Source organism: Apostichopus japonicus, chromosome 13, assembly GCF_037975245.1.
Source record: "Apostichopus japonicus isolate 1M-3 chromosome 13, ASM3797524v1, whole genome shotgun sequence".
NCBI lineage: Eukaryota > Metazoa > Echinodermata > Holothuroidea > Aspidochirotida > Stichopodidae > Apostichopus > Apostichopus japonicus.
The window spans coordinates 904,839-918,644 of record NC_092573.1 but is presented as its reverse complement, the minus strand read 5'-3'; the positions used below and the strand labels follow the sequence as shown (position 1 = coordinate 918,644).

The following is a 13,806-nucleotide window of genomic DNA, read 5'->3' as shown; positions in this document are numbered from 1 at the left end:
TCCACTCTGCTAGAAAGCGTAAGATATTGCATACTGCTAGAAATTGCTGGAAAATGCTAGAAATTTAGCACCCAATCTCAATGTCATGTTCCTAAGTTTAGAAAGGTGTTGGTTTACAGTAGGTCAAGTTTGTTTACCTTGTTTACTCAAGGAAATAGGCCAGAGTGACTATCCTGTGATGTCATCAGGGCAACCAATTAAAGAACATGCATATGCATTAGGTAAAACCAAGAATGAAATATGCATACATGTTAGCTAGCATATATGGTAACCTGTGCACACATGTTACATATACAAAAACATGGGAAAGTATGCATTAATGGTACACTGCAAGAAGGTACTAATGAAATATGCATACAACAAAAACAAGTAACTTGTCATGCAATTTGACATGAAAAAGAAATATTAAAATAAAAAATCATGGGCTACGTGCATGTAACATGAATGATTTAAAACTGCTAGAGTTTTACAAGATATAAATTATAAGTCTTGTACATTTATACACATGAATGTATTACCTATGTGATATCAGAACATATTGACAACATCTTAAAGTTTACCTACGTGTGAAATATAATCCAAAATAATCAAATATGCATATAACAACATCATGAAATATTCATAATCTTTACACAACAACAACAAGGTGATAAGATAGGACTTCCAGAAACTCACTTCCTATCTCAATCAGGAGATTATATATATAGAGAGGCAGCTTAGAAGCCTATCATTTATTCAGAGAGTGAAATTCTCTTAAATGTCATGTGTTGAAGAACTTGCTAGATTTCACAATACAATGTAGCATCGATATATCTAGGGAGAGTGGCGACGAATCCGTTCTGGATTTTGTCTTGTAGCGTTCATCCTTCTTTGACTCAGCAACTTAACAGCAGCCCTAGGGAAGCTGATAATCGTGATTCATATATTGACATGGTTTATTAAGAAATTTGAAGAAGATGACTAGATTGGTTTAAAACATGTCATCACCAATTCACTTCCCAGCAGCACTAGAGAAACCCATCTGACCAGGGAGCCCCCCCCTCCCCCATCCCCTCCATGTGGCTTGTGATAACATTTTAGCCTAGGTACTATCCTACTGCCATTTTCATATGATAAAAGAAATCTACTTTCCACTGGTTTTAGTTTTGTAGTGTTAAGCTTTCATAAGTTTATATTCAAACCTGGTCTGATGTCATACCTAACGGACATTGATTGCTAGCACTTAATCAGTTATTTTTGTGCCCTATTTTGCTTTTACAGTAAAAAAAACTTTTGAAAGAGTTGTGAATAACTTGACCAAAATTTACTACTAAAAGAAACATGTTAAACAAAAACTCGCCCACTGAGAATTTTTATTTGGTTTCATCATCTTTTCGGTTTCAATAAGACCAAAACCTCTGGAATCGTAATGGGATGCATGTGTCTGTGTGTGTGGGATCCTGCATCTTAACATGATGTCTTAAGGAGGGGACACCTTGAATGGTTTTCAAGCTTGGTATGTGAAATGCCTCATATTGAGTTCAAGATGAATGTTGTGAGGTCAAAGGTCAGCAGAGGTCAAAATGGGAATCCTGGTAAATGGATGGATCTCAAATTTTGCATGTGGGTGCCCTGCCCCATAGTGAGTAGGTGACACCTGTTTTTTTTTGTGGCAGTTCAAGGTTATTTGAAGTCAGCATTTTGTCAAAATGTGACCAATTATTAAACATGATATCTCAAAGAGGAGAGACAGTTTGATAGTTTTCTTCCTTAGATTCAGGATGTCCCATATTGAGATCAAAAAAATCTCTTGTGTTTTGTGGAGTTACAAAGGTCATTTGAGGTCAGCAAAGTTCAAAATGTGAAAACCATAACAGAACCAATGTTTCAGGAAGGGAAACTTTGCATCGATCTCATACTTTTGTGGATGTTGCATATATATTACAGATTAATGCCTAGCCATTTTAAGAGGTCTAAAGATAATTCCAAGTCAGAAAGTGGTCAACATGTGGAACCCTCGTAAATCTAAGGATGGGATAATTTGGCTGGTTTTCATCATTAGTTTGAGGATGCCCCATAAGAGGTTAAAAGAAAATGCTGCCATGGTTGTAGTGGAGGTCAAAGGTCCTTTAGTGGCCAGCAGACATCAAACAGTGGATACATTGTAAGGTGGTATATTACATGATAAAATCTAGCTACTTTCCATCACTTTTTTTCTATCTTTTAATATTTTAGGAGAAACTCCAGGAACAAACAAGGAATGAATTGTTACCAACAGCAGCAAGTGCTAGGGGTAAGTTTCTATTTCAGTTTTCTTCTCTTCGCAACTCTTTGTGTCATCTACATCATTCACACCAACGATGAGAGACCCTGAATTTGTGCATCTACGGAAGTTAGAGTACAACATTCTGTTTCTTCCCCTACACAAATTTGAGTGATTTCTCTGATGCTGGTACAGTATCGATGGAAATATCTTTTAGTTGAATTTTAATGGCTTTATAGTTAGAAGTAAGAGCTACACTTCACAAGAGGCAAATGGGTAGCAATGTGAACTTGTATCTACGTTTCTCTCTCCATGGCAAACTGGCCTAACAGATTGTTAACTAATATCATGTTTTGATGTTCTCATATCTGCCAGAAGCAAATTGCCAGTGGCTTTTTCGTTCTACTGGGAAATCACAAAATCCACCGGCATTTAGCCGATAAATAGCTTGAATTTTGTAGCCTGTTTGATTATTATATCAGTGTAGTATGATAGTTTACATTTTTGATCGATTTTATATCTTAACATTGTTTATAAATGATTACAAATATTGAAAAATGTCTTACAGGTAATGCACATGGAAATAAAATAAAAGCACTAAATGGCATCTCATGTTCTTGTTTTTGTTTACAAACATATTTTTTATTCAACAATCGTTGAACCATCTTGTGTTTTTTATTCTGTGTATGCAAGGATGTGAAGACCTTTCTTTTCAAATAAATGTTGATGTATTATTTTATTGGCCAATGGGTCTGTTTAATAGCCAATACTAACTTAATATTGCCTTGTTCTTAAGAGACTGCTTATTCAAGCAAGGAAAGAGCTTATGGTGAATCAGTTACATCAAAGATATGTGGTCAATGAGTCATTCATTCTCACTCTGGAGGTTTCTAGTCCAGATATTGTGGGGGCAGGGTGGGGGGGGTTGGTGGTGGGAGTAAAAGGTAACACTATACATACGACCTAGTTAATGTCACTCTAGAGGCTCTAACTTCCAAATGGTTGGAAATTTGGCCTCTTTTAACATTAAATATGTCTAAAGCAACATCAATATCAATCTATGAGCCAAAAATATTTATAGCAATTGTTCAATAAGAAATTTTTTAATCTCTTGGTTGGTGTGGAAGATTGTTTTATTTATTTATTTATTTATTTCTTTCTTTGTAACACTTACAGAGATTACAAAGCAACTATTTTATCAAGAATTTTGGGGTACTAGTTGATATTTAAAATCCCATAATAATGAAGTTAATCAGCTATCCACTAGCCAAGCTTCATTTCAAACACTGATGTAAAAGTAACAAATTTTTATGGGTTTTTTTGCCAATAGCTAATGAATTTCACACAAAATAGTTTTCGAGCAAGAAAATGTTGTTAGTCAAATGACCTCTTATTTTGAAGAAATCTCATTCAATTTGGTAAAAAAAACATTTGACCAAGAAAAGTTCCTTTTTATTTGTATATAAGCTTGATAATCATATTCATTAGTGGAAGTCATGTTCTGAGGCATATGTTTGCATATTTTAGAGTTAAGTTTAGTATCATCAATTGCATCAAGTCCTCTTTGGGACGGGTCTTTGATTTTTCCATGACAGTTAATTCTGTTTCATTGTAGGAATTACATGAAATGAATGTGACAGTCAAACTGTCAGTGAAAAGTTTGTTGTCCAATGATATTACATATTGCTGTCTAATTAATGGTTTGAATGAGGGGGTTGTATTGAATCCCTACTCCTGTCTTGTAATTTTCTTATTCATGATGTGCATCACATTAAATGAGATGCAGATTAAATCTTTCTCTTCACACAAACATACACGCGCACACACATACAAATATACGTGCGCACATCTCAAGTCTAAATATAACATTATGAAGCCACATGTGCTTCAATTTTTGTCTTTTATTGTCTTTTTGTCTTTTCCTTCTTATGACAGTGTTAAACAGCCGTATTGGAGATGGGTTTTTGTAAATGCTGAATCTTAAATATTGAACAACTTTACATGACCCCCCCCCCCCCCATGATGGCAATGATTCATTTTCAGTACTGTTTACATTCTACCTTGAAATTTTCATGTCAATTTATTTATTTGTTTCTTCACAACTTTACAAGAAGTAGAACAAAGAATATATACAAATATATTACAACTGTGAAAGGAAGTGCCTTAAAATCCCTGGTGGGCTTAACAAAGTAACACACACTCCCTTGTACAAAAAGGAACACCAATATAAAAAAAAAAATAGTAAAAATAAAACTAGGTAGAATAATCCTTAATCAACTCTTCCCCCCCCTCCCCCACAATGATACCCTGCCCCTCCTCGGTCCAAGAAAGAGAGTTTTACATGTAATTTGTCAAGAACAACTATCAGTAACAACTTAAAACATAACATCGCAAATGCATTCCTTAAATGATTTAATAGATGGTCTAAAAGATGTCAAGAAAAACATAGAAAAGTGTTTCATCTTCTAGTGGCTTTATGACATCACAGATTTACAAATTGACAACTCCCAGAATACAATTTTCCCAGCAGGATATCTACCAAACAGAACCAGATATTTCTTAGCTGTTGTATATTGCATACAGTTTATCCTGCATCCTCCTTGTGGAATGAGAAGTTTCAACCATACTGCCATATTTTATGCATCTCTAACAAACTGCTTATCTGCTTAAACAAAAAAATAAATAAGTAGCTAGATCTGAATTAAAAAGAAAAGGTATCAGACTTTGAGGACCTGATTGATTTCTCCTTAGTAGGATCTTCTTCAAGAACAGACTGTTCTTTTTCTTAAATTGTTGATTTTCTCGGAATCAACGTGGACTTTCATGACATCGTAAGCACCCATTTCACTCGCATTTTCATCTTGCCGTCCAGGTTTAGCGGCTGACCCTCTGTGTGCCCCCATGCTGTACATCTACTCGATGTTAAACCCTGCGTGTCATGAGTTAAAAATTCATCAGTGATGTAGAATTTTGAACTTTGAGAAACGTGTGTCATTCCGATAGCATTTTAATAGTTGTGTGTGAGTTGCTGTCATGTTGTCTGTTGCCTAGCAACTATCACGGCTATCTACCATGTGAATTGTCCAGATGTATCGCAGATAAAGGTTTTCAAGTGTTTGATGAAATCCACCCTCTGTGGTATTCTCAAGCACATAATTGCCGAAATGATGACTCTCTTTCTTTTTGTAGTTAAGAGAACGAAGGTAATTCTTGACAAAATGTCTGACTGCACTTGGTATTGGGTTTGAAGAGTCTCCTAGACAGAGGAGTATCACCCTCCATGCGGCTTGATGATGAAATGATTTCCGAGGGAGAACTTGGAGTGATCAAGTGGAAATATGAAACCACAAACAAGCAATTTTTTGTTGTGGGATAGAATTTTTTACATCAGTTGATACTAATATTCCTAACAAGGAGATTATACATGTACATAATATGTACAAACATAGTGTATGTAACATATGAAGGAAAAATATTAATAGTAAAGTGTATATATGACATCTTTATATATATGTACGTAGTAAAGCATAGTGGATACTCTGGCTGTAAAAATGATGGGGTACACGATCTATGAGAAAGGAGTTCTTTGTGGGTAGCGGCATCAAACCTTACAATACATTTACAATACTGTTATTATTCCAAATTGATCAGATTCCTGGCTGACCAATGACAAGACTTCACTCATAGGATGTACTGTATACCACATTGCCCTCGCAAAGATGTAAATTGACGTTGGTAGTTTGGTTAAGATAGCAGAGCAGCATTCAACGGACTGGGTCACTTCTTCTGTCACAAGGCTACATATTTAGCTCGGTCACATAGTTACCTGTAGCTCAGTCACAGGGTTACATTTTTAGCTCGGTCACACAGCCACATATTTAGCTCGGTCACATAGTTACCTTTAGCTCAGTCACCAGGTTACATATTTAGCTCGGTCACTCGGCTACATATTTAGCTCGGTCACATGGTTACATATTTAGCATGGTCACACAGCTACATATTTAGCTCGCTCACCAGGTTACATTGTTAGCTCGGTCACATGGTTACATATTTAGCTCGATCACATGGCTACATATTTAGCTCCGTCAAACGGCTACATATTTAGCTCGGTCACATGGTTACATATTTAGCATGGTCACACAGCTACATATTTAGCTCGCTCACCAGGTTACATTGTTAGCTCAGTCACATTGTTACATGTTCAGCTCGGTCACACAGGCACATATTGAGCTAAGTTACACGGTTACCGTTGTCTCGGTCACACGGCTACACATTTAGCTCAGTAACATGTCTACATATTTAGCTCGGTCACATGGTTACATATTTAGCTCGGTCAGATGGTTACATATTTAGCTCGGTCACACGATTACCATTATCTCGGTCACATGGTAACATATTCAGCTCTGTCTGGATGCTATTCTGCCAAACAATCGGCAAAGTGTATAATGGTTGGAGCTTTGCTTTTTCTTTATAGTTCACACATTGTCTTCTAACTAAACAATGTCAATGAAGGGAGTCTTGTGTCAGGGGAATTATGCTCCCTCTATGTCTATCTGCTAAATGGAGAAATCATATTTATATCTGCAAAATAAAATTAATTCCCTAGTTCTGTGGCTTTCTAGCAGCCAAAGTCAAAGTATTTAATTAATACTAATTTTGAAAGTAATAGGTCAACTTTCTCTTTTTTTAAGTAGTCCTCTTTGGTACTTGTATTGTTCTTTCCTTGTGTTTACTAAGTGGACATCTTTATATTGGTTGTCTTTGAACGATCTATTCCTCATTTTTCTATCGTTTACTGAATGCGATATCTGTCTCACTGCATTTGCAGGTCTATTGTTCTTTCTTATTTTCTTTCCTCTCTTTTTATATTTTCTTTTTGTTTCTGTAAGTGGATCACATCTTGGTGTCCTTGTTGGATGTCATTGTTCTTTCTGTATTCGTTCGTTAAGTGGTTATCTGCATCCGTGTCTCCTTGTCTTTGTCCAGTAAGTGGTTCGGGGAATACGGACAGTTGAATGAATAGACCTCTCCATTAGTGACAGGCTGGGTGACAAAAGCTACTGTGATTTATAGATTTCTTGGCTGACAAAATTTATCCAAAAATATAAAAAGGAAACGATCATGATGTTCATCTATTGTAATGGTTACTAAAGAAGGAAGCAATGGGCTCAATATTGATTACAGAAGTGTTCCAAGGTTTCAAACATGTTTGTATAACAGTAAGTTTGGTTTGGTAACAAAAACTTTTAAGAAAAAATTGAAAATAAGTACATTTTTAAAATTTGTCAAGTGAAAGAAATTATGCTGCTTTTTTTTGTTTTTTTTCAGGACTATCTTCTATTCTTATCTAATGTCTATGTAAATGAAGAAAAACAGCTTTCTTTTGTATAAATGTGAAGGTTTTAACAATTTTTTAAGGATGAATAAATCAAAGGTGAAACACGCCCGCGGGAAGGAACGAAGTCAAAGTAAAGAGATATAGCTCATGTTGAACTTTTATGAAGTTTTGAATAGCCTCAACCAAGTGGTAAAGTCTAAAGCCAACTAAATTGAAAAGTTCTCTTCATGAATTTTTACTTAATTATACAACTTTCATCAACTTGCCACCTTATTTTCACTGCCAAAGAAACCTTGAAGTTGCTCTGTAGTAGCATAATTCCTGCCTGAAAGGGTGTAATCAGCTATTACTTAGCCTTGGAAATACTACATGACTAATTATCAATGGTATTAAAAAGTAACCTAGACCTGTGTACTCTTATACGTCTCTCAATATTGGAGGGTTATGGCTAATGTTTCAATTTGAACTGGCGATTGTTATATATACTAGCAGCATTATCATAGATTAAATCAGCTGCATATAAGTGTACATCAGCCACATAAGTTTGTTTCAGTTACGTATAAGTTTGTATCAGCTACACATAAGTTTGTATTAGCTACATATAAGTTTATATCACAGAAGTTTGTATCAGTTAAATATAACATTGCATCAGCTACATAAGTTTGTATCAGTCACATATAAGTTTGTATCAGCTACACATAAGTTTGTATCAACTAAATATAAGTTTGTATCAGCTACAAATCAGTTTGTATCAGCTACATACAAGTTTGTACTAGCTACATTTAAGTTTACATCAGCTACATACAAGTTTGTATCAGCTACAAATCAGTTTGTATCAGCTACATGTATGTTTGTATCAGCTAAATGTAGGTTTGTATCAGCTACATATAAGTATACATTATCTCCATATTAGTATACATCAGCTACACATTAGTTTGCATCAGCTACATATAAGTTTGTATCAGCTACAATACATATAAGTTTGTATCAGCTACATATAAGTTTGTATCAGCTACATATAAGTTTGTATCAGCTACATATAAGTTAGGTATAATATATTACATATATATTATATAATATAGTGTCCTCAGCTGATGGAGTAGTTTTGATTTACTTTATATTTTCAGAGTGAAAGCACACAGTGGTTTGATTGAAACCATTGTTCCATCTATCATGTATTGATGATGTAGAAGGTCAAAACTTTTTAACATCAAAAATCTGCAAATGCCACTTCTCTCTTAGAAGTGAAACATCCATAGAGAACGAAACGCATAAAGAAGAATATTGTAACTGAAACTCTTGTACCTCTTTATGTTAATAGCACACTTGCTTATGTCTTTTGTCCTGTAAAAGAAAGCAACAAACAGAGATACTGTCTTCTTTGCTAGCTGTTTATTTGAGCTGCCTAGCATTGATTGGTCAGCAAATGATACTTGGGTCTGGTATCTCCTTTTATAAACCAAAATTTATTTGAATTTGTGTGAAATGATCGGTCCGGAGTAATCAGTGCTATTCAAAACTGGCAAAATGTATCTTTTCTTCAAGGAGAACTAATAAATCAATAAAAGTTAAAAGCATAATTTTTCCCGGGAGAATCTGAAAGCATAAATGAAAAGAATTTGCTCTTTTTTGAAGTGTGGAACTGTTGGGATTTTAATAACCAAGTTTAATAGTGTGGAATATCTAAAAGAAAAATTAGATTGGAGAATTTGGAGAATTATCAAGTTATAAATTTTTATGGGATCTTTAAGATTATGATGTTTACAGGCTTCCTTCTGTTAGCATTTTTGGCCTTCATACTATTTCCTACAAGTATCAACATATATTATGAAGCCTGTAACCTTCAGTTCTCACCAGTTTGACCTTTACCTAACCAGACCCCTCAGGTAAATACTTGATCAAAATTTTCAATTAAGCTTGAAGTGTCTTCATTTTTATTGAACTATCAGGTTCCATTGTTTGTATATCTTTTGACCACGATTCTGACCAGTGGGCCCCATACTTACATTACCTTCATCTGGGCTTGTTCATATATTGTTCGTATACTGTGTCCATTTGGCTTTTGGGGAATCCTTGTATTGGCCTACTATTAATCATCTCGCTAGTCAGAAAAAAAGCTAGTAGTTTAAATCCGACTGTGCATATATTCCCCGAATTGAAAAAAAAAAATTGATGTACCTTTATACTTCATTGCAATCCCCCCGCCCCCCCCCTCAAAAAAAAGGGAACACACCTGAGCTAAGCCTCACTTTAATTAATTAGTATATAAAACATGAAATAAACAATTAATGGTGGAAGCTGCACCATAAAAAGGTGCGAATTTGAAGTTACAAATCTCCCTCTTAAATATTGAGATGACAGTCTGTACTGGTTCCTTCCAGTAGAGATTGTTCAGGTAATACAGAATCTGATCATTTCGATCTCCCACAATCCAATCTCAATAGGGGTAATTTGCTGCGAGTTTACAAGAGTGCATAATCAATGTTTGCAGTTTTGATGTTTACGATGATGATAAGCCTGCAGTGTGTGGCATTTAGCTGCCTACAGAGCTCTTACCTGGCCCAAAATCTCTCTCTCCCTTCGCTAGGTCCACGGCGGCTGCACGCCAGCAGCTCTCTGACTCTCTCTCTCTCCCCCTTACGAGATTTACAGCTTTTTATGGCCTCTTCATCGGATATTTACGACCTGCAACACTGGAGCGCCAAATAAACAGGACTGGAGAGTTTCATCTCCATAAAATTGGTTTATGACAAAAAAATAACTGATGTGAATTGGTTGCCCTTTCACATCTTTAGCTAGATTTGAGGTTTTGAGTTGATTCTGAGCTTCCTCTCAGTCTTGCCATCTTCTCTCTAGTCTTGCTCTCTGAATGATGATGAGAGACTTTCACTGAATCTGTTTACAAGTTTAATTTTTTTCTTCTTCAAAAAGACAAGAAAATAGAAACACTTGAAAAAAGAAAGAAAAAAAACACAAGAAAGAAATGGATTACGTCTCTGTGTCTCATGTCAAACTTCTTGAGGCCAAGATTGGTTTTCAGTTTATAACTAAACCTGTAAAATATTATAACCAATGTGAGTCATTTTTAATGATGTTTGTGTTTATTTATCTATGCCCATATTTAGGTTATACTGTACTTGACAATTTCTCCGGCATTAAAACATGAGAAGGCACCTCCCATTCTCCCAGATGAGGAACTATGTCAAACCCCCAAGTTGGCCTATTAATTAACCATGGGATAATTGTCTAATCACCTGCAGAAATATTACTTTAGAACAAACGTACCATCAGTAACAAACATCACAAAAAAAAATGTTTAAATATAGCATTGAATAGGTCTCTATTGCCAAATACTTTGTCTGGAATTTAGAGGTTTCTAAATTTGAAGAGAGAATGCAAAGAATTTGAAAATTTGGAGAAGTTTTTTATTTGCTTTCTTTTGTTTTGTTGATGTTTTATTATCAAATTGAATGGAAAGGCTCTCTCGGAAATGGAGTAATTAATTACCAAACCATCATACTAGGCTATATATGACATAGATCTTTGTGACTAACAAATGCCCCAAACAGATAAGAAAACTCTTGTTCCGTTGTCTAGGAGGTAGCCTACAGTAGCTTCAAAGTCATGTCCGATCGCTGTCATTTTGTAAACCTGTGATGTGAAATTGTCACTAGGATCGGAAACCTTTAACTAACTGTCTCTTTGTTTTTCATTTCATATTTTTTTTTTTAGGTAGAATGTTGACAGTGTTGACACTGAAAACCATTGCCAACATTACATTATGTCAAGCAGTTCAATATTTTAGATTTCACATGTTGCAAAACCCATCTCCGTGACAGAAAATAAACAATTGAATAAGTAACGAAAGACATGAAAACTGGAAGTATGTGTGGCTCGATGATGTCATATTTAGACTTGATCAAGTCTTCAGCCTTGTGTATGAAGAAACACAAGGCAGTGGTATCTTCCAAATTGGAATCAGATTTTTCATAGCTGTCTGGGGAATGTATTCATGACAGTTTAATAATATCTCTATCACAAAGATAAATCAACACTACAGTATGAAATATTTCCCGAAAGATACTGAGGGCGGTATTGAATAACTCAGCATGTATAGACTCCGGATGTGTGACCTGATTAATTTACTTTGGCTTTGAGTACAACATTTCTGCATGCTGCCGTGGTGGACAAATCAAACTGTAATAGTAATTAGCGACTTTGTGATCCGTGTTACAGTTAATGCCAAATTTGCAATCCTCGGTCCCCCTCACTATTTTGTGAGGTCAGTAAGAGTGACTCCATAGTTTTCCCTTTGAGGAAAACAAAAATGATGGTTGGGTTTGCTTCTCCAGAAATTCAATTGATGGCAAAATTTCTGGGAGGATGTCTTTCTAGATTGATCAGTTTGAAGTCTTAGTTTGAGTAGAATTGTTGCGTAGATTACATTTGTAAACTTATTACATCTGTCCCACCAACAGATGCTGTGTGTTGTTATCTAAATACTTAACCTTGTCACTCAATCTGACTACTTTATAAGTGGCCCCAATGACTAATTCGATGTTTGAATGCAAATTAGTTGAGAACCATCTTCATTTATCATACATTTATTAAACTATGCATATGGTAGTGTCCAGGGGACTTCATACGGTAGTGTCCAGGGGACTTCATACGGTAGTGCCGTCAAAAAACATCAGAAGACTGCAGAGGGCAAGGATGGGAGAGGGTGCGAGGGGGATGGAGAGGGTGGGAAGGAGAAGGAAGGTGGCAAGGAAATTTATTTGCCCAATCTATTGTTGAAAGTATTCACAGCTAGGTCTAGATTAGCTGTGAGCAAGCTGCATTTCAGTACTATTCATGTGAAGGTAAATGGTCCTCATGTAATCACACCACCTTGATGTGACCACTCATTTCTCTAGTGAAAGTAGGTTTGTAGAGAGTTGAACAGTTTTCGAACTGTTCTTTATTATCAGTCAATTACTGAGTCTGGATGGTAAAGAGGCGATCCTCCCCCACTTATTTTTTAGTAGCGTAATGGTTGATTCACCCCCTCGAGGTGTGACTGGCAGCTGTAAGCAAATGTCTCCATTAGTAATATCCGAAATGCTTTAAAAGGGTTTCCCGAGATGTTGATTCTCGCATGAACTTTAACACCTGACTAAGTGTGGACCGCCTGTTTGGTAAGAATTGGATGTCTCGGAAAAGTTGTAAAGATCATGATTTTCAGACCTTCTGCTTGACATCCGAAGCTTGACACGGGGGCCGAGCATGGCAGATTTAGATCCAATGTGCGACAATTTGGTGTGTCAGTGAAGTTTCCCTCTTAAGTACTCCGGGGTGGTACGTGGAGCATGAAAGGTAAGACCTAGCGGAAACCCTTTTGAAAGAAGGGGGGGGGGGAGAAAATAAAAAGTAGTCAATCCTCTCCTCTCCTCTTTTTTTTTTATTTTATTTATTTTATTTGTTTTATGTTGAACTCCTTGCTTATGGCCTATATTATATATATTCGTTACTCTTCAGTTTGAACTGTTTGTAAATTTTCAAATGTTTGGCAGCATTTGGTTTTCTTTTGTCAGCACTGAATTTCTATCACAAAAAATTGAAAGATATTATTTTACTGAAATTTTAAAAATAGAAATTTGCTGATACCTTCTCAATGATTTCAGGCTAACATTTGAGCTTACATCAGTACTTATTTATTTTCCATTACTACATGGTGCAATTTGTGAACATCAGTACAATCAAAATGTCTCTGTGAATAGAATAAGGAACACTGTTTTAATGAATACAATAATGTAACGAGGCCATGCATTTCCACCGAAAATTTAAAATGTGACATTAAGGCTCATGCATCTATGTTTGTTTCTTATTTATAAATTGTGCAGTTTTAAATGTAACAACTGAAAGAAACTAGTCTGTTCAGATATGTGAATATGGATGGAACTACTTATAATTGCAGTAATTTTATTGAAGATAATTTTTGAACTTTATAATGTCAAGACTGAACACTAAGATAAGTGTATCATTGTTTGGACAATCATGTGGAAATTTGTGCAGTAAGATGTAACACTGTTGACTTACACCTCCCTTCAGCATAAACTTAACTGTATCTCAATACTGCCCTCCATATAAATGCTGTGTATATATTTCAGAGCATGGCATTTACTTTATCACCTGGGGTACATTGCATAAATATTTAACTTTCAGTCCAACCATTTTGCTCAAAACC

At 35.5% G+C, this 13,806-nt stretch overlaps 1 protein-coding gene across 6 annotated transcripts in view; it reads left to right on the top strand.

Moving 5' to 3' along the window:
• The window catches only part of LOC139978281 (S phase cyclin A-associated protein in the endoplasmic reticulum-like), a 77,186-nt gene that overhangs the window by 24,344 nt on the left and 39,036 nt on the right, over positions 1-13,806 (top strand). For all 6 annotated transcript variants that reach the window (XM_071988339.1, XM_071988341.1, XM_071988335.1 and 3 more), the window contains one exon: positions 2,215-2,272. In XM_071988339.1, the coding sequence (XP_071844440.1) occupies positions 2,215-2,272 (58 nt within the window). The remainder of the gene's footprint in view (positions 1-2,214; positions 2,273-13,806) is intronic.